Source organism: Lucilia sericata, unplaced genomic scaffold (genome assembly GCF_015586225.1).
Source record: "Lucilia sericata isolate MDLA Ls3-8-SP2 unplaced genomic scaffold, ASM1558622v1 Contig002088F_arrow, whole genome shotgun sequence".
Lineage (NCBI taxonomy): Eukaryota > Metazoa > Arthropoda > Insecta > Diptera > Calliphoridae > Lucilia > Lucilia sericata.
The window spans coordinates 48,600-75,644 of NW_023995940.1; the positions used below are offsets into that span (position 1 = coordinate 48,600).

General features: G+C 30.3%; 3 protein-coding genes across 4 annotated transcripts; 1 reads left to right on the forward strand and 2 right to left on the reverse strand.

Annotated features, from left to right (window-relative positions):
• Positions 1-8,194: 8,194 nt before the first annotated feature.
• On the reverse strand, positions 8,195-13,888 carry LOC119613364 (probable cytochrome P450 4s3). Its single transcript, XM_037969384.1, is given in 7 exon segments — positions 8,195-9,141; positions 9,144-9,251; positions 9,254-9,399; positions 9,462-9,552; positions 9,555-9,581; positions 9,584-9,913; positions 13,669-13,888. Coding segments are annotated over 7 exon segments (1,458 nt in total). The 5' UTR covers positions 13,820-13,888; the 3' UTR covers positions 8,195-8,536.
• A 3,172-nt stretch (positions 13,889-17,060) lies between these two features.
• LOC119613365 (steroid receptor RNA activator 1) lies at positions 17,061-19,074 on the forward strand. Its single transcript, XM_037969385.1, has 2 exons — positions 17,061-17,323; positions 17,460-19,074. The coding sequence occupies exons 1-2, from the start codon at positions 17,269-17,271 to the stop codon at positions 18,278-18,280; spliced, it is 876 nt and encodes a 291-aa protein (XP_037825313.1). The 5' UTR covers positions 17,061-17,268; the 3' UTR covers positions 18,281-19,074.
• A 1,364-nt stretch (positions 19,075-20,438) lies between these two features.
• Positions 20,439-26,550, reverse strand: LOC119613363 (C-factor). Of its 2 annotated transcripts, none has more exons than XM_037969382.1 (4): positions 26,425-26,550; positions 23,563-23,880; positions 21,211-21,262; positions 20,439-21,138 (listed from the first exon to the last, which is right to left on the reverse strand). In XM_037969382.1, exons 2-4 carry the CDS (start codon positions 23,686-23,688, stop codon positions 20,573-20,575), a joined length of 744 nt encoding a protein of 247 aa, XP_037825310.1. In that variant the 5' UTR covers positions 23,689-23,880; positions 26,425-26,550; the 3' UTR covers positions 20,439-20,572. The 2 variants fall into 2 exon arrangements, with proteins under 2 accessions (XP_037825310.1, XP_037825311.1); XM_037969383.1 differs by having other exon boundaries at positions 26,413-26,526.
• Between the last annotated feature and the right edge of the window lie 495 nt (positions 26,551-27,045).

The following is a 27,045-nucleotide window of genomic DNA, read 5'->3' on the forward strand; positions in this document are numbered from 1 at the left end:
AGATATATAGATAGATAGATAGATAGATAGATAGATAGATAGATAGATAGATAGATAGATAGATAGATAGATAGATAGATAGATAGATAGATAGATAGATAGATAGATAGATAGATAGATAGATAGATAGATAGATAGATAGATAGATAGATAGATAGATAGATAGATAGATAGATAGATAGATAGATAGATAGATAGATAGATAGATAGATAGATAGATAGATAGATAGATAGATAGATAGATAGATAGATAGATAGATAGATAGATAGATAGATAGATAGATAGATAGATAGATAGATAGATAGATAGATAGATAGAGAGATAGATGATAGAGAGATAGAGATGAGAGATAGATAGAGAGAAGAGGAGAGATAGAGAGAGAGAGAGAGAGAGATAGAGAGAGAGAGATAGAGAGAGAGAGGAGAGAGAGAAGAGAGAGAGAGAGAGAGAGAGATAGAGAGAGAGAGAGAGAGAGATAGAGAGAGAGAGAGAGAGAGAGAGAGAGATAGAGAGAGGAGATAGGAGAGAGAGAGAGAGAGATAGAGAGAGAGAGAGAGAGAGAGAGAGAGAGAGAGAGAGAGAGATGAGAGAGAGAGAGAGAGAGAGAGAGGAGAGAGAGAGAGAGAACGGGAGAACGGAGAACGGGAGAACGGAAAAACGGAAGAACGGAAGACGGGAAACGGGGAGAACGGGAGAACGGGAGAACGGGAGAACGGAGAACGGGAGAAGGGAGAACGGGAGAACGGGAGACCGGGAGAACGGGAGAACGGGAACGGAACGGAGAACGGGAGAACGGGAGAAGGAGAACGGGAGAACGTGGCGAACTGTAGAACTGGATAACGGAGAACGTGAGAAAGGTGACGAACGTGTAGAACTGGAGAAGGGGATAACGGGAGAACTGGAGAACGGTAGAAGGTTGAGATACGGGAGAACTGGAGAACTGGCTAGAAACGGGATAACTGTGAACGGTAGTAACTGGTAGAACTTTATAACGTTATAACTTGGATAACGTGATAACTTGTGATAACTTTTATAACTGTTATAACTTTAGAACGGTATATAACTTTATAACTTTATAACTTTATAACGTTATTAACCGTATAACTGTATAACTGTATAAATTTATAACTTTATAACTTTCTAAAGATGTCTAATAAAATTGATCAATTATAGTTAATTCGACTATAATTTGTTTGTTTCTTAGTAACTTCGATTCGAACTGGATATATTCTAGACTGTGCAACTAAATTGAATTCACGTCTACGCTAACACATTTTTTTCTAACACCCTGTTCAGTATTCGTTCATATTATTATATTAAACATTTCTAAATATTTGTTTTAGATTTGTTCATTCTTTTACTATTTATTCAGTTCTATTCTATTCTATTGCATTCTATGTCATAAAGATACATATAAATATATTATTTTTTTTCAGTCTTTCTATTAAATTAAACACAAATTTGACTTTGACCCAAATGCCGTTAGTTTTTTTGTTTTTTGACAATTGTATTTTTGTCGAATTTATTTCACATTTTTTTGTATTCTTTTTTTTGGAGGAGTGAAAATTTAAAATCCTTCTTTTGTAGTCTTTTGTGAATAGAAATATACACAGCAAGAATTGCAATAAAAATATTTTATTTAATTAGTTTGTCTATCTTGAAAAAAAAACAAATAAATTGCATTAAAAGGGAATTGTTTCTTAAACATGCTAAAATAGTAGTATATCGAACAATGTGAAGAAAAATTGTAGTTTCGCAAAAAAGATATGGAAAAGGGGCAGGATTTAAAAAGGTTTCTTTTTTCTTTTATAATGTTGTGTCAGCATTTGATAATGGTTTGATTTTACACTTAATATATTTTAGATTTCTTCAACTATTAAGGTCTCAAAGGATACATTTTCAGTAGAGTATTTGAACAGGAAGGTGTTTTAGTGTTTTTTTTTTTTTTTTTGTAAATTAGAAATTGCTTGTTAAAAACGGAATTAATTTACGATTGCAATTTGCAATTGACTTTTAAAATCAAATAAATGCTGATGATTTGAAAAGGATATTTCTTATTCTTTCAATTCTCCTTTTTCCACTCTTTAAAATTTTTTTAAAATTTGTATTAATATAAATTTAACATTGAAAGCAAAATTTAAATGCAGTGTCTTCTTATTTTAATGACATATTTGTTTAGTTTAACCCCCCCTTCTCTAATATCAAAGACAAATTATTTCAATTTCAAACCTAAATCCCTTCAGCTCTTTATTATTCACAAATTGTGAAATGTTGCAAAAGATGTCTCTAACATTACACTGCAATGAAGTTCAAAAGTTCAAACACTATAATGATGTCTAAATACCCGTATGCATTTAATATAAATATTATAAAGCTTCACTGCTGTACGTCTATTGAGAACTCAATTTTATATTTATTTAGCAATAATTCATAATATTAATTACAAATTGTACTAATTGTTAGTTTATTATATAGTACATAGATCAATAATGAAGGTTATGGAGAAGGATATAAAGAAATAATAGGGTGGTATATTTCGAAAGTTTAACTAGAACTGGATAGTTCAAAAAGAATTGTATCGATTCTGATCAAATTATCTATAATTGGGTCGAATATAATCAATTCGACCAAAATTGGATCGCTACTAGTCAATTCGACTAGAATTATATTGATTATAGTAATTTCGACTAGAGTAAAATAAGTTCGATTCTAAACATTGCGACTAGTATTGAATCGATTTTAGTCAGTTCGACTAGAATTGCATTTTTTCTAGTCAGTTCGACTAGAATTTTAGTCAGTTCGTCTAGAATTGAATCGATACTAGTCAGGTAGACTAGAATTGAATCGATTATAGTCAGTTCGATTGGAATTGAAGCGATTATAGTCAGTTCGACTAGAGTTGAATCGATTTTATTCAGATCGACTACAATTTTAGTCAATTCGACTAGAATTAAAACGATTCTATTCAGTTCCACTAGAATTAAATCGATTCTACTCAGTTCAACTAGAATTGAATTGATTTTAGTGAGTTCGACTAGAATTTTAGTCATTTCGACCAGAATTGAATCGATACTTGTCAGTTCGATTAGAATTGAATCGATCCTAATCAGTTCGACTAGAGTTGAATCGATTCTAGTCAGTTCGACTAGAATTGATTCCATTCTAGTCAGTTCGATTAGAATTGAATCCATTCTAGTCAATTCGACTAGAATTGATCGATTATAGTCTGTTTGACTAGAATTGAACTTATTTTAGTTACATCGACTAGAATTGAATCGATTCTAGTCAGAAGTACTTGATATGTTCTAAACAACAGGAGTAGAATTGTTTTGATTGTGATTACCGATTAGAATTAGAATAATTTTAGATCGATTTTGTTAATTTCGGCCAGAGTTGGATTGATTGATTCAAATTACTTCGACTAGAATTTGGTCGATTTTAGTTATTTCCACTAAAATTGGAAAGAGATGTAGCAAATTTGACTAGAATTAGATCTACTCTGATTTTAGTTATATTGCCTAGAATTGGAGCGATTTTAATCAATTCTAGATTCTAGTCAATTAATTTTGGAATTAGATCAATTCGACTAGTGTTGAATCGATTTTGGTAAGTTCCCCAGAAATTAATTTATTCTCTGGAATCGATTTTATTCGATTCTACTAGTATTTTATGGATTCCGGTCAACTTGAATGGAATTGATCCTATTTATAAGTTGAATCGATTGAATCGATTCTAGTCAGTTTGACTGGATTTTGATCGGTTGTAGTTACTTCGACTAGAGTTGGTTCGATTTTAATCATAACTAAATCAATGATATCTCATTTGACTAGAATTGGATCTATTCCTCGATCGACTACAATCATAGAATTAAAAAGTTGTAACATTATAAAGTAATAAAGTTATAAAGTTATAAAGTTATAAAGTTATAAAGTTATAAAGTTATAAAGTTATAAAGTTATAAAGTTATAAAGTTATAAAGTTATAAAGTTATAAAGTTATAAAGTTATAAAGATATAAAGTTATAAATTAATAAAGTTATAAAGTTATAAAGTTATAATGTTATAAAGTTATAAAGTTATAAAACTGAAGAGTTCCGTTCCAAAAAAAAACACCCTTAATTATTATCTGTAGCTTACAATTACAATTTGTACCGCTAACGAAAAGCGACAATCAAAAATCTTTTAAATATTCGAATTAAAAAATCCAGTTCATTAAAACATTAATTTGAAAAATTTTACACAAATGATCGAAGACATCAATTAAAGTACTTGTCACGTCAACTTCGTACCTTTTTTGACAAAAGTTGCTTTACTTAAAAGTACCTTTATTTAGCTAATTTCGTACCGTTTATATTATTTTATACTTGCTGATACCTAAGTGTGGACAATTAAATGCTATATACTTCATAAATTTACACATGTTTTAACTATGTAGTTGTAGTACTAATTTATAAAAATAAATATATATTTTATTCCTGTACTTGTTGTTTCTTTTCTTTATCGTCGTTCATTCGTAATGAAGATGAATCCAATGTGAAGGGGGATGAAAGAAACTAAAATAACATGAATGGAGTATATTGTACATTGAAATGTAATTAGAGAAATTGGAGTAAAATAAATTTTCTTCTATACTAACACAGAGTAGCTGAGTAAATACACATACCAACACACACATAGAAATGAACATGAAGAATTTACAATATTTGTAGAGAAATTAAGGCCGGTACTACAACTGGTAAGAGTAGTATATTATAAAGTAGTTTAAACATACAGCTGACATACTTACATACCTTAAAGTACATATATTATAAACGAAGATGTCGGTATTGTTTTGAAAATTCCTATAAAATATTTGAAAAATCTCCTTTATATGAAAAAAATATCTTCAACAGAAAACTAATAATTCCAGAAAGATTTTGCACTATTTAAGTAATTGTTTTTTTAGATTCCTCTAAAATCCCAGTTAAATCTTAGTTTTCTAAAGAATGGCAACCCTATCTTTATATAGCAATGTTCTACAACAACATATGTTTTCAAATTTCTAAATGTGTTAAATAAAGTGGACTAAATATTTAAGTACCAACACAACGTATGAGTGATATGAATAGAATTAAATAGAAAATTTTCGCTTTTCTTTACTTAATTACATATAGAAATTGCAGTTTTCTTTTTTTCCAAAAATCTTCTCTTTTCAGGGTCAATTTTAATACTTTTGCAATTTATTTTTATTTATTTGAAAAGTGTGCAATAATATACTTAGTTCATAATATTGCTTTAGTTTTTGAATTTGTATGTGTATTTAGTTTTAATTTAAGTTAATTATCTAAAGTTTTCTAGTTTTGTTTTAATTTTAAAATAGTAAACAGTAATTGTTAATGGACATTAAAAAAGCTAAATAGTTTTACTTTTAACAAATCCTTATTATTTATATGCATTTTATACTAAGACGGATTGTTTTCTAATTCAATGGTATTTAGTAATGCAGTAGGTATAACTATAATGCATTATTGGTAAATTTATTCAAAATATCAAAATCGTTTGTATCGAATAACTTTGGAGGATTCTAGTCAGATAGTCTAGTCTATAGTCTAGTCTATAGTCTAGTCTATAGTCTAGATTATAGTCTAGTCTATAGTCTAGTCTATAGTGTAGATTATAGTCTAGTCTATAGTCTAGTCTATAGTCTAGTTATAGTCTAGTCTATAGTCTAGTCTATAGTCTAGTCTATAGTCTAGTCTATAGTCTAGTCTATAGTCTAGTCTATAGTCTAGTCTATAGTCTAGTCTATAGTCTAGTCTATAGTCTAGTCTATAGTCTAGTCTATAGTCTAGTCTATAGTCGAGTCTATAGTCTAGTCTATAGTCTAGTCTATAGTCTAGTCTAGTCTAGTCTATAGTCTAGTCTATAGTCTAGTCTATAGTCGAGTCTATAGTCTAGTCTATAGTCTAGTCTATAGTCTAGTCTATAGTCTAGTCTATAGTCTAGTCTATAGTCTAGTCTATAGTCTAGTCTATAGTCTAGTCTATAGTCTAGTCTATAGTCTAGTCTATAGTCTAGTCTATAGTCTAGTCTATAGTCTAGTCTATAGTCTAGTCTATAGTCTAGTCTATAGTCTAGTCTATAGTCTAGTCTATAGTCTAGTCTATATTCTAGTCTATAGTCTAGTCTATAGTCTAGTCTATAGTCTAGTCTATAGTCTAGTCTATAGTCTAGTCTATAGTCTAGTCTATAGTCTAGTCTATAGTCTAGTCTATAGTCTAGTCTATAGTCTAGTCTATAGTCTGGTCTATAGTCTAGTCTATAGTCTAGTCTATAGTCTAGTCTATAGTCTAGTCTATAGTCTAGTCTATAGTCTAGTCTATAGTCTAGTCTATAGTCTAGTCTATAGTCTAGTCTAGTCTAGTCTATTTTAGTTCTAGTCTATAGTCTAGTCTCTATAGTCTAGTCTATAGTCTAGTCTATAGTCTAGGTTCTATAGTCTAGTCTATAGTCTAGTCTATAGTCTAGTCTATAGTCTAGTCTATAGTCTAGTCTATAGTCTAGTCTATAGTCTAGTCTTTAATGTCTAGTCTATAGTTCTAGTCTATAGTCTAGGTCTATAGTCTAGTCTATAGTCTAGTCTATAGTCTAGTCTATAGTCTAGTCTATAGTCTAGTCTATAGTCTAGTCTATAGTCTAGTCTATAGTCAGTCTATAGTCTAGTCTATAGTCTAGTCTATAGTCTAGTCTATAGTCTAGTCTATAGTCTAGTCTATAGTCTAGTCTATAGTCTAGTCTATAGTCTAGTCTCTAGTCTAGTCTATAGTCTAGTCTATAGTCTAGTCTATAGTCTAGTCTATAGTCTAGTCTATAGTCTAGTCTATAGTCTAGTCTATAGTCTAGTCTATAGTCTAGTCTATAGTCTAGTCTAAGTTAGTCTATAGTCTAGTCTATAGTCTAGTCTATAGTCTAGTCTATAGTCTAGTCTATAGTCTAGTCTATAGTCTAGTCTATAGTCTAGTCTATAGTCTAGTCTATAGTCTAGTCTATAGTATAGTCTATAGTCTAGTCTATAGTCTAGTCTATAGTCTAGTCTATAGTCTAGTCTATAGTCTAGTCTATAGTCTAGTCTATAGTCTAGTCTATAGTCTAGTCTATAGTCTAATCTAAAGTCTAGTCTATAGTCTAATCTAAAGTCTAGTCTATAGTCTAGTCTATAGTCTAGTCTATAGTCTAGTCTATAGTCTAGTCTATAGTCTAGTCTATAGTCTAGTCTAGTCTATAGTCTAGTCTATAGTCTAGTCTATAGTCTAGTCTATAGTCTAGTCTATAGTCTAGTCTATAGTCTAGTCTATAGTCTAGTCTATAGTCTAGTCTATAGTCTAGTCTATAGTCTAGTCTATAGTCTTGTCTATAGTCTAGTCTATAGTCTAGTCTATAGTCTAGTCTATAGTCTAGTCTATAGTCTAGTCTATAGTCTAGTCTATAGTCTAGTCTATAGTCTAGTCTATAGTCTAGTCTATAGTCTAGTCTATAGTCTAGTCTATAGTCTAGTCTATAGTCTAGTCTATAGTCTAGTCTATAGTCTTTAGTCTATAGTCTAGTCTATAGTCTTAGTCTATAGTCTAGTCTATAGTCTTTAGTCTATAGTCTAGTCTATAGTCTTTAGTCTATATTCTAGTTTATTCTCGTCTATAGTCTATATTCTAATCTATAGTATAATTTATAGTCTAGTCTATAGTGTAGTCCTAGACGCCTTCTTGAGAAAGTCATTATCATGTTTTTGCTCATTGTGAACACTTTTTCTTTTAACTTATGATATCAATATAGCTTTTTATAATCCACAGAACTGTTAATATTTTAAACACATTAAAGGGGTATTTTGTCTCGAAACTGTTTACCACAGCTCTTAAAAGCTTTAAGGAGAAGTGCAACCCCTTTTAGAAAACAAACTTGTGTGTCATAAAATGAAAAACTTTCTAGCTATAGAATAAGTACTATAAAATAATGTTTTGCCCAAACAGCAGTGAACAGTTTGAAAATAACTGGAGGAATTTATTACAGCTGAATATAGTTGCTATAATATTTGTGGATAAATTATTATATCAATTCTATTACAATTATTTTTTATAAATATTATAGGAAATTATTTTTTATTATTTTAATAATAATTTTTATTTATGTAAAATTTAAAATATTTTTGATTATGTGAAAAGCTTTTTGGTCGGTTATGTTAGCAAGAGACATATCAAATTAGATTCCAAAGGACTGTAGTATATATAATATTGCAACATGGTGAAACATGAATAGCATGAGCAGCACCATCTTATAGTCGAGTATATAGTCTACTATTTATATAGTCGAGTCTATAATATAGCCTATGGTGTAGCCTTTTGTGTAGTCGATGGTCTACTCAATTTGGCTTTGCTTGATTAAATCATTGAAAACACGTAAAAGTTTAAATTTTAAATTACATTTTAATAGCCTATAATCTAGTGTATAGTCTAAAGGCACTTATCAATTCTTAAAACTATATAAGCATAAAAACCGTAGCACGTTAACGCTTCTTCATTTTGATTTGTATTCCATTACCACTTTTCATAACCAATTCGGCCAATGGTTGTGGTTTAAAATCTTTGACGGGTAAGAATTCAAAATTACGCAAAAGATACGACAAAGAACATTTCAATTCCAACATGGCGAATTTTTGACCAATACAATTACGGGGACCTGCACTAAAGGCTACAAAACTAAAGGGATGTAAATTTGTTTCCTTCGACAAGAAACGTAAGGGATCAAATTTTTCTGGATCGGGAAAGTTTTTCTCATCACGATGCACCATATAAGTTAAAATACTAATACTAGCTCCCTTAGGCACAATAAGCGAACCAACATTAAGATCTTCTTTAATACAGCGAGAATAGAAAGGTACTGAGGGATAAAGACGTAATGTTTCTTTAATTACCGCCTCCAAATAAGGCATGGCTTCCTTCTCGTGACCCTCAAGAGCTACTGCTTCTTCGTAGGCTTGTTGTTGGACATCAGCATGTTGTGAAAGTAAATATATGGCAAATCCTATGGCTGAGCTGGTAGTATCATGACCCTCAAACATAAAGGTATCAACTTCTTCACGTATTTCACGATCACTAAGAGGTACACCCTCCATTGAGAAATCAGCAGCATATCAAGGAAAGCTAAACGTCTTTTTTGTCCTTCAATATTATCGGCCTTTTGGGCATCATTCATATTGTGTATTTGAGAATCTTCTAAAGTTTACGTCTTAATTTAATAACACGATTTGTTTCGTTATGTAAAATTTTAAGAGCAGCATCTCTTTCCCGACCAGGTTTGGTAAATTTAAAGAATATATTCATTCGCTGCCAAAAGGAAAAGGATTTTTTGTGTAAAATGTGACACATTCTAAAATGAAAAACAAATATTTAAAATTGAGATAAATATCTTCTTCCTGCTTTCCTACTCACTTCTGAACCGCCTTTACATACTCCGATTCACTTTGCATTTGTGCATGTTTCTTAATGCCCATGGCCGTTTCACAAATGGCATCCAGGGCAATAGTGTTATATAAGGATATATATCAATTGCTCTCCGTTTGCCTTCTCTCTCAATTTGCCCACCAATATTTTACAATTCTCTTCCATGGGTTCTTTAAATTCACTTAAAATACGAAAATGGAATGCTGGAGTTAATAATTTTCTACGTGTATGCCAGGATTCGCCGCCATTAGTTAAGAGGCCCTTGCCCAACCAAGGACTCAAAATATTATAGTTCTCTGATTTGTGTAGCAGGGTATTGTTGCTCAGCAACTGTTTGACGTCTTCGGGATCGGTGAAAAAAATCATTAAGTCTTTGCCCAGCCAGAGGCGAAAAGTAGGACCATATTTTTGGCGTAATTCAATGAACCAATTGAGGATTTCTGAAAATAAAGGCAAAGATGTCTAGTATATAGTCTAGTCTATCACACAGTTTATATTTTAGTTCATATTCTAGGTTATATTTTAGACTATAGTTAGTTTTGTCAACAGTTAGTCCAGAGTCTAGTCTATAGTCTAGTCTATAGTCTAGTCTATAGTCTAGTCTATAGTCTAGTCTATAGTCTAGTCTATAGTCTAGTCTATAGTGTAGTCTATAGTCTAGTCTATAGTCTAGTCTATAGTCTAGTCTATAGTCTAGTCTATAGTCTAGTCTATAGTCTAGTCTATAGTCTAGTCTATAGTCTAGTCTATAGTCTAGTCTATAGTCTAGTCTATAGTCTAGTCTATAGTCTAGTCTATAGTCTAGTCTATAGTCTAGTCTATAGTCTAGTCTATAGTCCTAGTCTATAGTCTAGTCTATAGTCTAGTCTATAGTCTAGTCTATAGTCTAGTCTATAGTCTAGTCTATAGTCTATTCTATAGTCTAGTCTATAGTCTATTCTATAGTCTATTCTATAGTCTATAGTCTAGTCTATAGTCTAGTCTATAGTCTAGTCTATAGTCTATGTCTATAGTCTAGTCTATAGTCTAGTCTATAGTCTAGTCTATAGTCTAGTCTATAGTCTAGTCTATAGTCTAGTCTATAGTCTAGTCTATAGTCTAGTCTATAGTCTAGTCTATAGTCTAGTCTATAGTCTAGTCTATAGTCTAGTCTATAGCCTAGTCTAGTCTAGTCTATAGTCTAGTCTATAGTCTAGTCTATAGTCTAGTCTATAGTTGAGTCTATAGTCTAGTCTATAGTCTAGTCTATAGTCTAGTCTATAGTCTAGTCTATAGTCTAGTCTATAGTCTAGTCTATAGTCTAGTCTATAGTCTAGTCTATAGTCTAGTCTACAGTCTAGTCTATAGTCTAGTCTATAGTCTAGTCTATAGTCTAGTCTATAGTCTAGTCTATAGTCTAGTATATAGTCTAGTCTATAGTCTAGTCTATAGTCTAGCCTATAGTCTAGCCTATAGTCTAGTCTATAGTCTAGTCTATAGTCTAGTCTATAGTCTAGTCTATAGTCTAGTCTATAGTCTAGTCTAGTCTCTAGTAGTCTAGTCTATAGTCCAGTCTATAGTCTAGTCTATAGTCTAGTATATAGTCTAGTCTATAGTCTAGTCTATAGTCTAGTCTATAGTCTAGTCTATAGTCTAGTCTATAGTCTAGTCTAGTCTAGTCTATAGTCTAGTCTATAGTCTAGTCTATAGTCTAGTCTAGTCTAGTCTATAGTCTAGTCTAGTCTAGTCTAGTCTAGTCTAGTCTAGTCTAGTCTAGTCTATAGTCTAGTCTAGTCTATAGTCTAGTCTAGTCTAGTCTATAGTCTATAGTCTATAGTCTATAGTCTATAGTCTATAGTCTAGTCTAGTCTAGTCTATAGTCTAGTCTATAGTCTAGTCTAGTCTATAGTCTAGTCTATAGTCTAGTCTATAGTCTAGTCTATAGTCTAGTCTATAATCTATTCTATAGTCTAGTCTATAGTCTAGTCTATAGTCTAGTCTATAATCTATTCTATAGTCTAGTCTATAGTCTAGTCTATAGTCTAGTCTAGTCTATAGTCTAGTCTATAGTCTAGTCTATAGTCTAGTCTATAGTCTAGTCTATAGTCTAGTCTATAGTCTAGTCTATAGTCTAGTCTATAGTCTAGTCTATAGTCTAGTCTATAGTCTAGTCTATAGTCTAGTCTATAGTCTAGTCTATAGTCTAATCTATAGTCTAGTCTATAGTCTAGTCTATAGTCTAGTCTATAGTCTAGTCTATAGTCTAGTCTATAGTCTAGTCTATAGTCTAGTCTATAGTCTAGTCTATAGTCTAGTCTATAGTCTAGTCTATAGTCTAGTCTATAGTCTAGTCTATAGTCTAGTCTATAGTCTAGTCTATAGTCTAGTCTATAGTCTAGTCTATAGTCTAGTCTATAGTCTAGTCTATAGTCTAGTCTATAGTCTAGTCTATAGTCTAGTCTATAGTCTAGTCTAGTCTAGTCTATAGTCTAGTCTATAGTCTAGTCTATAGTCTAGTCTATAGTCTAGTCTATAGTCTAGTCTATAGTCTAGTCTATAGTCTAGTCTATAGTCTAGTCTATAGTCTAGTCTATAGTCTAGTCTAGTCTAGTCTATAGTCTAGTCTATAGTCTAGTCTATAGACTATAGTCTAGTCTATAGTCTAGTCTATAGTCTAGTCTATAGTCTAGTCTATAGTCTAGTCTATAGTCTAGTCTATAGTCTAATCTATAGTCTAGTCTATAGTCTAGTCTATAGTCTAGTCTATAGTCTAGTCTATAGTCTAGTCTATAGTCTAGTCTATAATCTCTATAGTCTAGTCTATAGTCTAGTCTATAGTCTAGTCTATAGTCTAGTCTATAGTCTAGTCTATAGTCTAATCTATAGTCTAATCTATAGTCTAGTCTATAGTCTAGTCTATAGTCTAGTATAGTCTAGTCTATAGTCTAGTCTATAGTCTAGTCTATAGTCTAGTCTATAGTCTAGTCTATAGTCTAGTCTATAGTCTAGTCTATAGTCTAGTCTATAGTCTAGTCTATAGTCTAGTCTATAGTCTATAGTCTAGTCTATCGTCTAGTCTATAGTCTAGTCTATAGTCTAGTCTATAGTCTAGTCTATAGTCTAGTCTATAGTCTAGTCTATAGTCTAGTCTAGTCTAGTCTATAGTCTGTCTATAGTCTAGTCTATAGTCTAGTCTATAGTCTAGTCTATAGTCTAGTCTATAGTCTAGTCTATAGTCTAGTCTATAGTCTAGTCTTAGTCTAGTCTATAGTCTAGTCTATAGTCTAGTCTATGTCTAGTCTATAGTCTAGTCTATAGTCTAGTCTATGTCTAGTCGATAGTCTAGTCTATAGTCTAGTCTATAGTCTCTAGTCTAGTCTAGTCTAGTCTATAGTCTAGTCTATAGTCTAGTCTATAGTCTAGTCTATAGTCTAGTCTATAGTCTAGTCTATAGTCTAGTCTATAGTCTAGTCCTATAGTCTAGTCTATAGTCTAGTCTATAGTCTAGTCTATAGTCTAGTCTATAGTCTAGTCTATAGTCTAGTCTATAGTCTAGTCTATAGTCTAGTCTATAGTCTAGTCTATAGTCTAGTCTATATCTAGTCTAGTCTATATAGTCTAGTCTATAGTCTAGTCTATAGTCTATAGTCTCGGTCTATAGTCTAGTCTATAGTCTAGTCTATAGTCTAGTCTATAGTCTAGTCTATAGTTAGTCTATAGTCTAGTCTATAGTCTAGTCTATAGTCTAGTATATAGTCTAGTCTATAGTCTAGTCTATAGTCTAGTCTATAGTCTAGTCTAGTCTAGTATAGTCTAGTCTAGTCTATAGTCTAGTCTATAGTCAGTCTAGTCTAGTCTAGTCTAGTCTATAGTCTAGTCTATAGTCTAGTCTATAGTCTAGTCTATAGTCTAGTCTATAGTCTAGTCTATAGTCTAGTCTATAGTCTAGTCTATAGTCTAGTCTATAGTCTAGTCTATAGTCTAGTCTATAGTCTAGTCTGTAGTCTAAAGCGCTAAAATAGCAACACAGATGATTAAGTAGTAAACATATATAATTATGAATAGTATTATTTTGATTCTATGTAGACTGTTAAATTTTAACTATGAAAACTTTGAATTAAACTGGGTTACAAAGTCCACAAATTTATTTTGTTGTTCTTTGGCGAACCTTTTGCTTTATAAGTAAGAATACTTGAATAGTATTACTACAACCTACCTCCTTTTTTGGCATTTTCAATTAATTCACCAATCGTTGGACCCGGTACGTTTTCCGACCATTTTTTCATTTTAATAAATTCAATAATTTTTGGTAAATAACGCATAAATACAGCCCATAAGGCAAAAGCTATTAAGGCCAAAGTATTCATTATTTGTAAATATTTTTTTAGTTTAAACTATTTCTAAGTTTGCAAGAAAAACAATACACACTGGACGCTAGCCAGTAAGTTACTAAAATTATATTATCATCTTCGTTTATGTTCTATGTTTTGAATTTGTTTTTTTTTTTTTGTATATACAAGTTTCATTACGCTCATTTAGTGTAATTGTTTATGAAGGCTTCTTTCTTTCTTTGTTGTTGGTATAAACAAAAATAACTAGTTTTATGGAAGAGTGCTGCATGATAATATGAATGCTAGAAGAGATCAGTGTAATAAATAATAGAGACTTATTTCAAGACCTGAAAACACTGGGAATAAATTCACTCTTTCTCAAATTATGTATTTTGAAACATAAAATCTTATTATAAACAGAATGAACATATAATTTTTAATATTAATCAAATTTAAATTTCTTAAAATAATTCTTAATTTAGAATTTTTAGCTCTTGAAATTTGACAACACTGATCTAATCGAAATACAATATTTATCATAAGAGAGATTATTTTTATATACATTTCTCTTTACTCTAGTATTTTATGAAAAAAGAGTTTAACCCAGTTTTTAAAACATTTTCTTATCAATTAAAATATTTTTTGAAATCTATTATTAAATGAAAACAATTAAAAAGTTATAGACTGCAAAATCCAATCATAAAATACCCTACATAAAGTTATAAATGGAAAGTTATGAGTTTATAAAGTTATAAAGTTATAAATTTATAAAGTTATAAAGTTATAGAGTTATAAAGTTATAAAGTTATAAAGTTATAAAGTTATAAAGTTATAAAGTTATAAAGTTATAAATTTATAAAGTTATAAAGTTATAAAGCTATAAAGTTATAAAGCTATAAAGTTATAAACTTATAAAGTTATAAAGTTATAAAGTTATAAGGTTATAATTTTATAAAGTTATAAAGTTAAACGTTATGAAAAAATTTTAAGGTTATAAAGTCATTGCTGAAGCGATTCATAAAGGCATTGGTTGATCTTTAGGCAGGGTATACGATTTTTTTTGACGACTTGCAAACGTTAGCACAAAACCATATTAAACACTAGAATAGTATAGGGTTTATCTATGTTCAAAGTCTCTTTTGTACGTCACTATTTGTTGTCATTTTCAATTCATGACATGAGCTTGCGTTTTTAACAACAAAGAAAAAAAAATAAAATCTCACAAAGTGCATTTTGTCGTTAAAAATTGATTTTTATTTTTTGTATGTATTGGAAATCTGAAAAAAAATGTTTCTAAAATAGAATTATCCTCCTAGGAATATGTATAAAAATATGAACGATTTGAGAATATTCGAATTATTAAACTCTTTTCGCTTCTTATAACAAAAGATGACTTTTTTATTTTTTTTATATAATAAATAAATAATATATAAATAAAGGATTTCTTAAAATTTTCATTAAATTTAACAATTTCTGAATTTATGACCGTTATTATTGATTATCTATTGTGATTGATGTCAATCATATATTCACAATTGCTAGTTATGTTATTAATTCCCTATGAATGGCAACCCCAAATAAAAAACAGTTTAATCGAGAGTAAAAAAATTGTAAACGTCAGTGAGCCAGAGAGAAAAACAAGAAAAGCAAAAAGAAGTCACCAGAGAACTGCGCCGACTAAGCTAAACCGCCGTTATAATATAATAACTTGGCTAGGTATATCTGGTGATTGCTTTAAATTTCAGTACTTTAGTCTATAGTGTAGTCTATAGTCTAGTCTATATAGTCTAGTCTATAGTCTAGTCTATAGTCTAGTCTAGTCTAGTCTATAGTCTAGTCTATAGTCTAGTCTATAGTCTAGTCTATAGTCTAGTCTATAGTCTAGTCTATAGTCTAGTCTATAGTCTAGTCTATAGTCTAGTCTATAGTCTAGTCCTATAGTCTAGTCTATAGTCTAGTCTATAGTCTAGTCTATAGTCTAGTCTATAGTCTAGTCTATAGTCTAGTCTATAGTCTAGTCTATAGTCTAGTCTATAGTCTAGTCTATAGTCTAGTCTATAGTCTAGTCTATAGTCTAGTCTATAGTCTAGTCTATAGTCTAGTCTATAGTCTAGTCTATAGTCTAGTCTATAGTCTAGTCTATAGTCTAGTCTATAGTCTAGTCTATAGTCTAGTCTATAGTCTAGTCTATAGTCTAGTCTATAGGTCTAGTCTATAGTCTAGTCTATAGTCTAGTCTATAGTCTAGTCTATAGTCTAGTCCTATAGTCTAGTCTATAGTCTAGTCTATAGTCTAGTCTATAGTCTAGTCTAGTCTATAGTCTAGTCTATAGTCTAGTCTATAGTCTAGTCTATAGTCTAGTCTATAGTCTAGTCTATAGTCTAGTCTATAGTCTAGTCTATAGTCTAGTCTATAGTCTAGTCTATAGTCTAGTCTATAGTCTAGTCTATAGTCTAGTCTATAGTCTAGTCTATAGTCTAGTCTATAGTCTAGTCTATAGTCTAGTCTATAGTCTAGTCTATAGTCTAGTCTATAGTCTAGTCTATAGTCTAGTCTATAGTCTAGTCTATAGTCTAGTCTATAGTCTAGTCTATAGTCTAGACTATAGTCTAGTCTATAGTCTAGTCTATAGTCTAGTCTATAGTCTAGTCTATAGTCTAGTCTATAGTCTAGTTCTATAGTCTAGTCTATAGTCTAGTCTATAGTCTAGTCTAGTCTAGTCTAGTCTATAGTCTAGTCTATAGTCAAGTCTAAAGTCTAGTCTATAGTCTAGTCTATAGTCTAGTCTATAGTCTAGTCTATAGTCTAGTCTATAGTCTAGTCTGTAGTCTAGTCTGTAGTCTAGTCTATGGTATAGTCTATAGTCTAGTCTAGTACAGGTCGCAATTTTCAAGATATTTTGGACCCAACGACGAAGCCTATTGAAATGGTTGAAATCGATCCATTATTTCACCTAGCCGCCATACAACCCTATCCCCCGGAAAGGGCTTTTGAGTTCATAATAGTCTTATATAAAGTCTCGACTATAGTCTTTTCTATAGTCTAATCTGCAATGTAGTCTGTAGTCTAATCTGTGTGTCTCGTCTAGCTTAAAATTAGTTTAGTACTCTAAAAACAAAAAAATTCTATTATTATTAGTACTATTCTAAAATTTAAATTTTCCATGCCTGTATTGAGTTCAAAAATCCCAATTTTATAAAAGAACCATCTAACGGTCACGTTTTTATTCATAATTTTTAATGTCAATGTAAAAAGTTGAAAACTTCGACGGCTTACAGCCTGTTCTAAGCCGCCGCCGTTAGTGTTTGACGGCGTAGGTCATTGAGAGACGTCACTGCACAAGCAATTGATTTTATTTTTAATGTAAAAAAAAGTTAAAATTTAGTGATATAAATTTATTAAAAAGTTGAGCAAATAACAAATAACTTTAGACAAAAAACAAATAATTGATTTATAAAGAAACTAAAACACAAGAAGAAAAAAACATGGCTGATAAACCACCAACAACAGCAATGCCAGCAGCCAGTGAACCATTTCCAGGTAAGAAAATTAAATTTTTTTCTTTCTGCATACAGCAAGAAAAAATAAAAGGGAAGTGAGTAACAATGTTTTGGTGTAAGGCGAAAGAAAATTCAATGTCAGTTTTACAAAAGTAAAAGTTTTTCTCACTTTCAAGGTTCCCGCACACCCGGCTGGAATGATCCACCCACATTGGCCTATAATCCGCTGTCGGCCTCCTCGGGCGGTGGCCCTGGACGGCCACGTATTAATCTCAATAAAAGAGTAGCTTATCCTTTGCAAGGTACCGTTACGCCCACGGCTAGCTTAACAAAACCCACAGCGGTGGTGCTACCAAATCAAGCTAGTGCTGGTCTGCCACCACCACCACCACCCACAACGGCATCTATAATGCAACCCGTGGCTGTAGTACATCCCATGCCACACAATGCTAGTGAACAGGAAAATATAACTCTACCCACAGATGCTGTCAGCAGCAGCTTTCGTTGCCTAAGGGAGCGAGTTCCTTTGGTGCAAGAATCCATAAATGTACGCCGTGAGGAGATTGAAAGGCGCTTGGGTGTTATAGAACAACTTTGGCAAACGGGTAATTTGAGTGCGGCAGTGCAACAAAAAATCTATCGTTTAAGTCAGGCCGTTTCAAGACGTTCTTACAATGAGGCCATGGAAATCTATACATCGCTAGTAGCAAATCATGCCAATGAATGTACTTCCTGGGCTGTAACACTACGACATATTGTCTTGACAATACCGAATAATAATTCGGCATCCGCTAGCGGCCATGAGTTCATGATCAATGCCGCTAATAGCACGCCTCTGCCGGCTGTTAATCATGCTACAGGAAGCTCAAATTTAGTTACTGCTGTACCCACCATGACTGTTACCGCTATGCCACGTTCCTCAACGGAAGAAAACCCTTTATCCTCCTCCGCCAACTCGACTTCAGCTCCCGCCATCTCTAGAGTTCAGCATATATGATAAACATTTTAAAAACTATCCCAAACACAGTAATATTTTAGCAATAAAAACACACTTTCCAAGCCAATTTGAAATTTTAACATTTTGAACACGCATTTAAAAGTTTTAAACTTTTGTTCCTCTTAATTTGTGGCTATTTTAAATCAACCCCCTCCATTTTTTCATTAATAAATCTTTTTCTCAAAATATTTCTCTTTAAAAAGGAAATACATAATAAAAAAACAGAATTTTACTAAAATAATTTCTGCTTTTAACATAAACAAATTATTAAAGGTTCATAACAAACCTTTGTAAATTTTAGACTATTATTGCTCATTTGCAACTATTCCCCGCCCGGCTCTTCCTAAGTTTTATTTTCTTTATGTATCATAGTATTTTTTAGCTCTTTTTTTATTCATATTTTTAGCAATTCTTGCAATATAGTTTTTCTTTTTTTGCTATTTACTTTTACCAACTCTCAACTTTAGTTTTTAATTTATTGAATTTGTGTCTTTTTTTAGGTAAAAAAAGGCTAAACAAAAAAAAAAATATCTAAAAATCTTAGTTAAGCTTGAATTCCAACAAATAAAATCTAACAAAAATTACTTAAGAATTATTAATTTTTCATTTCAACTGAAAAATCTACTTTTTAATTGTCTAACAAGAAAAAAATAAGATGCAAAACAAACAAAAAGTTTGAAAGAAAATAATAATAAAAAAAGATGTGAAAAATTAAAAGAGCGAATGTTTTAATAAATTTTTTAGTTTTAAGAAAATATGTTGCATTTTTAAATAAAAATGTTACTTTGAAAACTTCAATTTTAAATTTTTCATTACAAAACATTTTCTATAAATTTTTGTTTTAAAAAAATTGCTATGAAAATGTTTCTATAAAAATTAAGATTTTGAAAAATTTGAAAAAAATTTGATTTCGGAAAATTTTCTATATAAAATTTCGAAAAACATTTTTTAAAAAATTTTCTATAATAAATTGTAGATTTTCAAAAATGTTCTATAAATTGTTGCATTCGAAAAACTTCTCTAAAGAAAACTTTATGTCGAAAAGTTTTCTAACGAAAACTCTTCATATCGAAAAGTTTTCTAAAGAAAAATCTTTATATCGAAAAGTTTTCTAAAGAAAACTCTTCATATCGAAAAGTTTTCTAAAGAAAACTCTTCATATCGAAAAGTTTTCTAAAGAAAACTCTTCATATCGAAAAGTTTTCTAAAGAAAACTCTTCATATCGAAAAGTTTTCTAAAGAAAACTCTTCATATCGAAAAGTTTTCTAAAGAAAACTCTTCATATCGAAAAGTTTTCTAAAGAAAACTCTTCATATCGAAAAGTTTTCTAAAGAAAACTCTTCATATCAAAAAGTTTTCTAAAGAAAACTCTTCATATTGAAAAGTTTTCTAAAAAAAACTCTTCATATTGAAAAGTTTTCTAAAGAAAACTCTTCATATTGAAAAGTTTTCTAAAGAAAACTCTTCATATTGAAAAGTTTTCTAAAGAAAACTCTTTATATTGAAAAATTTTCTAAAGAAAACTTTTCATATTGAAAAGTTTTCTAAAGAAAACTCTTCATATCGAAAAGTTTTCTAAAGAAAACTCTTCATATCGAAAAGTTTTCTAAAGAAAACTCTTCATATCGAAAAGTTTTCTAAAGAAAACTCTTCATATCGAAAAGTTTTCTAAAGAAAACTCTTCATATCGAAAAGTTTTCTAAAGAAAACTCTTCATATCGAAAAGTTATCTAAAGAAAACTCTTTATATCGAAAAGTTTTATAAAGAAAACTCTTCATGTCGAAAATTTTTCTAAAGAAAACTCTTCATGTCGAAAAGTTTTCTAAAGAAAACTTTTCATATCGAAAACTTTTCTAATGAAAACTCCACTTACCGAAAACTTTTCTATAGGAAACTCTTCATATCGAAAGCGTTTCTATAGAAAACTCTTCACATCGAAAACTTTTCTATAGAAAATTCTTCATATCGAAAACTTTTTTATAGAAAACTCTTCATATCGAAAACTTTTTTATAGAAAACTCTTCATATCGAAAACTTTTCTATAGAAAACTGAAAATGAAAATTTTTCGAAATTAAAAGTTTATATCGAAAACTTTACTATGAAAAAACTTTCACTTTCACTTTCACTGTCATATATCCTTCCAGAAATCGGCAATTTATTCCAAAATTTTTAAAGAAAAATTATCACTTTATTATTACATTAATTACAAACTTTAACACATTATAAATTCCATTACAAGACACATTTCATCAACAAGATTAATCCTTTAGATCAAATCAAATTTCTCCTCTACCAAGGCAATTGTTCACCATTATATTGATAAAAACCACCATTATGTTTTGCGCCAAATTTCATTACAGTCTCTACAATTTCCGCTGTAGTTGGCTCTACATCCAACGGGGCATTTGAACCACCCATATCGGTACGCACCCAACCGGGATGCAATGCTACACACAATATTTTATTGGCATACAAATCAATACTCAAGGATTTAGTGGCAGCATTAAGAGCCGATTTAGAAGTGCGATAAGCATAGAGGCCACCTTCCATGTTCGACTCAATTGAGCCCAAAACAGAACTCATATTTATAATGGCGGCACGATTAACACTGAAATCTAAATTCTCTTGAGCCTTTGAGGCTTTTTTCAATAAAGGCAAACAGGCTTTTGCCAACATAATGGGTACCACAGTATTCGTTTCGAAAGTATTCATTAAATCCTCCACTTTGGTAAGGTTGATTCTGGTGGAACGGGGTGAAATGCCAGCATTGTTGAAGAGTACATTGAGACCTTTGTCCTGGGTAACGTCTTCGATTTGTTTGATCAAATTGTCGTAAGAATTATAGTTGCGTAAATCTAGGGGAGAAGGAAAATTAGTTAAAGTTCTTAAAATATTTTCTCTTAAGATGAGCTTTAAGGATTACATACCAATTTCCACAATATGAATATTTGGGTTTTGAGAAGCCAATTCTTGGAGTTCCTAAAATTAAATAAAAATAGAGGTGGTTTTCTTTAAAAAATTTTCTCTAAAAAGTTTCCGACATGTGTTCCGAAAAGTTTTCTATAGAAAAGTTTTCGATATGAAAAGTTTTCTCTAAAAAGTTTTCGATATAAACCGCTTAAAAGTTTTCTATAGAAAGGAGTTTCTATAGAAAAGTTTTTGATTTGAAAAGCTTTCTATTTCTTTTCAAATTGAAAAGTTTTCCATAGAAAACTTCTATAGAAAAGTTTTCTATAGAATATAAAAGTTTTTCTAATGAAAAGTTTTCTTTAGAATATAAAAAGTTGTCTATAGAAAAGTTTATTTTAGAAAAGCTTTCGATATGAATAGTTTTCTATAAAAAAGCTTAGGTTTTGTAAAGAAAAATTTTCATAACGAAAACTTTTCTATACAAAACCTTTTATATCGAAAGATTTTCTATAGAAAACATTTTTTATAGAAAGCATTTCTATAGAAACCTTTTTTATGGAAAACTTTTCTATAGAAAATCTTTTATAACAAAAGCTTTTCTATAGAAAACTTTCGATAAAAAAGATTTCGTTATAAAAGGTTTTCGTTATAAACGAGTTTCTATAGAAAAGTTTTCGCTATAAAAGGTTTTCTATAGAAAAGCTTTCGTTATAAAAGGTTTTCTATAGAAAAGCTTACTTTATAAAAGGTTTTTCTATAGAAAAGCTTACTTTATAAAAGGTTTTCTATAGAAAAGCTTACTTTATAAAAGGTTTTCTATAGAAAAGCTTACTTTATAAAAGGTTTTCTATAGAAAAGCTTACTTTATAAAAGGTTTTCTATAGAAAAGCTTTCGTTATAGAAGGTTTCCTATAGAAAAGCTTTCTTTATAGAAGGTTTCCTATAGAAAAGCTTACGTTATAGAAGGTTTTCTATAGAAAAGCTTTCGTTATAGAAGGTTTTCTATAGAAAAGCTTTCGTTATAGAAGGTTTTCTATAGAAAAGCTCTCATTATGAAAGGTTTTCTATAGAAAAGCTTTCATTATGAAAGGTTTTCTATAGAAAAGCTTTCATTATGAAAGGTTTTCTATAGAATAGCTTTCGTTATGGAAGGTTTTCTATCGAAGAGATTTCCTTATAAAAGACTTTCTATAGAAAAGTTATGAAAATATTTCTATAGAAAAGTTTTTGTTATGAAAAGTTGTCTTTAGAAAAGTTTCTGTTATGAAAAGTTTTCATTAGAAAAGCTTTCATTATGAAGAGTTTCCTTTAGAAAAGTTTTTGTTATGAAGAGTTTTCTTTAGAAAAGTTTTCGTTATAAAGAGTTTTCTTTATAAAAGTTTTAGTTATGAAGAGTTTTCTTTGGAAAAGTTTTTGTTATGAAGAGTTTTCTTCAGAAAAGTTTTCGTTATGAAGAGTTTTCTTCAGAAAAGTTTTCGTTATGAAGAGTTTTTTTTAGGAAAGTTTTTGTTATGAAAAGTTTTCGTTATTGAAAGTTTTCTTTAGAAAAGTTTTTTACAAAGTCTTTCGTTATGAAAAGTATTCTTAAGAAAAGCTTTCATTGTGAGAAATTTTCTTTATAAAAGCTTTCGTTATTAAAACTTTACTTTAGAAAAGCTTTAGTTATGAAGAGTGTTCTTTCGAAAAGCTTTCCTTAGAAAAGTTTTCGTTAGAAAAGTATTCTTTAAAAAAATTTTCGTTGTGAAAAGTTATCTTCGGATAGGGTTTCGTTTTGCAAAATTTTCATTAAACTTTTGCTAGTTTTTGTACATTCCTATTTATCTACAAAAAATCGCCAAAATCTTTGCCTTTCGCAAATACAACCCTGTATGAAACTTCCAATTGGAATGTATTGACATTTTGCAAATGGAAACAAATAGAAAAATGAGAGCGTAATTGGAAAGTTGTTTTCAAGAGAACAAAAAGAAGATAAAAGGGAATTCCAAAAGTGACAAAAAAGCTAAAAGTAAACGCAAAAACCTACGCCGCTTATTTCATTTCTAAGTTTTCTCGAGGAAAGAACGAAGTACAAGAATTTAATTGAAAAAGTGTTTTAAAAATACAAAGTGTTATAGAAATTATAAGAAATAAATAGAAAATTGTGAAAATTACTTTCAAATAAAATAAAAAAAGTGTGTGAAAATAATTGTTAAACTATTAAGTGTTTGGATAATTATTATAAATTTGGCAAAAGTTTTAAATAACCAACAAGAAGAATTGCATTTACTACAACAACAACAGGAAAAAGAACAACAAAAACTAAAAATGGCACCCATAAGTAAGTACCAGACAGTTTTTGTAATTTTTCTATTTAAATTTAAAAACATTACCTTGGCTTGATCCTTGTTGCGGCAGGTGGCAAATAAGTGCTGTGGTGGCTTGGGCAGCTTAACCAAAGCTTTAACTATTCCTAGACCAAGACCACGATTACAACCAGTAATTAAAATAGAATTCATTATTTCCGGGTCGTTTTGTTACCAAAGTTCAATTGAATAGAATTGTAGTTTCGCGTATTAAAGTTGTTTTTGTTGCTTTGAAACACGTTGAAAACGATGAATGGAAACAATAGGTTGTTGGTAGGCTTTTTTTTCTTTAGAGGGTTACGCTTGGAGTAAAACTATTACGTGTCTAGCTTTTGATAAACTTATCTAAGAAATAAAAGAAATTGAAAGAATAGTAAAGATTATAATAAAGAAATTAAATGTGTTTTGTTAATTCATAAAGATAAGCAAAATAAATTTTGTAAATCTATTGTTAAAAAAAACTACAAGAAATCTTACAATTTTGATAGAAAAGAAAATAAATTAATGCAAAAACAAATATGTCGGTATTTCTTCCATTTGCAGAGTGGCCAAGTTAGCGTTTTTTTAATATTTCAAAATTCATTTTGTCAGCGTTTTTTAATTACAGTATTCGAAATCAGAATTTTCATTAACTTTTGAAGCTTTAGCAAACATATTGGGCTCCATAGTATAAGTTTCTAAAGTATTAATTGAATCCTCCATTTTAGTCTGTTTGATTCTGCAGTGTCGAAGAAAACATTGCGGCCATTGTTCTGGGTGGCTTTTTCGATTTCTTTGCTCAAATTATCCGTATATTTTTGAAAACGCGCTAGATTGTTACTTTTTATCTTAAGTTCATATTCGCTAATTTTAAGGGAACGTTTATATTGACAAAACTTTTAGCTGACAAGTTCGCAATATTGTGATACATTTTCGAATGCTTGAAGAAGAATCTACTTATTCTTCTGTAATCCTCAAACTTTATTGTCATTCCTGTCTATTAGGTTTTAAAATTTAGTATACAAAAGCCTCAACGGTCCGGCTTTATTATACTAAACGAAAGAGTTCTTACTGAGTTTCGAAGAATTGTCTTGATTAACTTAAAGTGTGTTCTAAATACAAGTTTCTTTTAAAATATTAGTAAACAAAACTTCTGGAGCTGTTGAGATCTATAGCAAGTTGTTGAATTATGTTGCATACCTTTGGCCACATTCTCGAAGATATTCAGGGTACGACATTGATGTTCATATACCATATCCAGTAATATGAACTTTTTGCACAAAATTGAAGCTTATATTTTATATATAGGAGCTTCATTTCTTATTTTTTTCAAAGAATATAATCGATTAACATTTCTTTCAAATATGTAGATGGTTCTTTTATTAATAACTATAAAACTTCCAGAGTTGTTGAAATCCATAGCGAGTAAATTGTTTTGGATAAGTTGCATACTTAAGGCCAGAGAAGCCACTTGCTTTACAGGCATATACCCTAATCGGTGCAGAAAACGAAATTTCATCATTTGTACGGAAAAAAGTAAGTTGTTTTTCGGCGCAAATGTATGAAATTTCATGCCGATTACGGTGTATGTGGAAATGAGCGCTACGACGTTGAAGCCCATTTGCCTTATCCAATAAAAATACATTAACATGAAGTTTTTTCTCAAAATTGGGCACTGATCTCGCGGTGCTTCATATCTTTCAAACTTTAAAAAAAATTTAATGGATGAATGATAAGAAGGCCACTAGGCAAAAAATCAAACGACCTTCTATGCTAAATTGTCCCCAAATTCGACTTTTTATAAAATTTATTTAAATTTATTACTCAAAAAGAGATTTAGTCTGAAAATTGGAATGAATTTGCTGCTTTATGAGGATAATTTCTTAAAAGACTCGAAAATTTATAGAAAATTACGAAATTTTCAAAACATTTTGTGATGTTTAATATGTACTTTAATACTTATTCTAAGGAGTATCAAATAAAATACTAATTTACTCCTCTTTTTAATATCAAACTTCAAATTCTATTATTTCAATCAAAAAAAATATCGAAGGTTTTCTTCACGTCCAAATTTTAAGTGAACAGTGATTTAAATGTTGAATTTGTCTTCCTAATGAATTCTTAGCGTTTTTCTTCACAGTACCCTTTGGCTACAAATAGTTGGCATCACAGTTGTTAACAATTGTTGCTTTTTTTGCATATTTTATTTTGTACTCTTTTTTTTTGCTAGAAACGTTATGTTAATATTCTCTCTTTCTCTTTTATATTAACTTAACATTCCAATGGCATTGTTGTTTCGTGCTTCTTTTTTTTTATTATTTCATCCCCCCGTTCCAAGGCCGACTTCCATTGCAGAGTATAAATGTCAAAACGTTTGGTCAGTTTATAAAGTACGAAAAAAGGAGATTATTTGCATTAAACGCGTTAAAAGTGAAATTATTTAAAATTTAATAACTTTTCCCGATATTAAACACAAATAAATAGTAATTAAGTAGTTTACGATATGGAATTCTCGTGCCTGCATAACATTATACGTTCCTCTAAATGTTCAATTGTTTCAACATCTTCACGTAGCAGATCCTGTACAAATTTCACAAACAAACGTTTTTATGAGCCAACAAAGGGGAGCCGCCACACAAAATCGTAAGTTTTTATTTGGATACGTTTGTTTTTGGAATTGGCAATTATTTAGACAGTTGCAATATTATATAAGAACCTGCTGAAAATTTTCACCAAAATTGGTTTACAATTTTACACATAAATTAAATCTATTTTATACAACATGCCGCGAATTTTGTCAATCATTGTTACTTTTAGAATTTGTTATTTCCGTGATTTCACCATTTTTGCTTATCTTATGTTTTACAATAGAATTTTTTTTATGTAGTATTTATTTACTTTCAAACTAACCTGACTGCCGTTGGTTGGGTTGTGCCTGTCAACTTGTTTCAAACAACACGTACAATTTTAATTTGATTTTTTGCAATTTTATATGAAAAAATAATTGTCTTGTTTTCTTTCTTATCTATGATTATTTCTGCTGTTTTATGAAATTCTTATTGGAAGTTTAATAACATTCCAGTTTCAAAGTTTTTTTTCTCAGCTGTTTGTGTTGTTGAACTATTTAATGTGGAAACAGAGGGTTGCCAGAGAAACTACTTGTTGCTTTTGCCTAATTTAAAGAGGAAAATCTCATGAAAATTTCTACATTTTAATGATTTTTTAAATTATAGAATTGTATGACAAATCTAAAAATAATCCCAAAAAGTAGTTTTTTTCATGCATGAAAGCCCCCTATAGGCCAAATAAAGGTAACATTTATAATTGTGTTCTTTTATCTGCTTGGACTAAGGTATTCCTATGGCATCGCTGTAAGATAGTTGGAAACTAATTAGTTGGTATTTCTAGATTGATTGATCTCTTTGTCTGACAATCAACCCAAAGCTTTCAAACTTTGGCGGTAAAATGTTTTTTTGTTCACAATGAAAACAAATAATACTATTGGAATGATTGATTGTTTTGACATTTCAA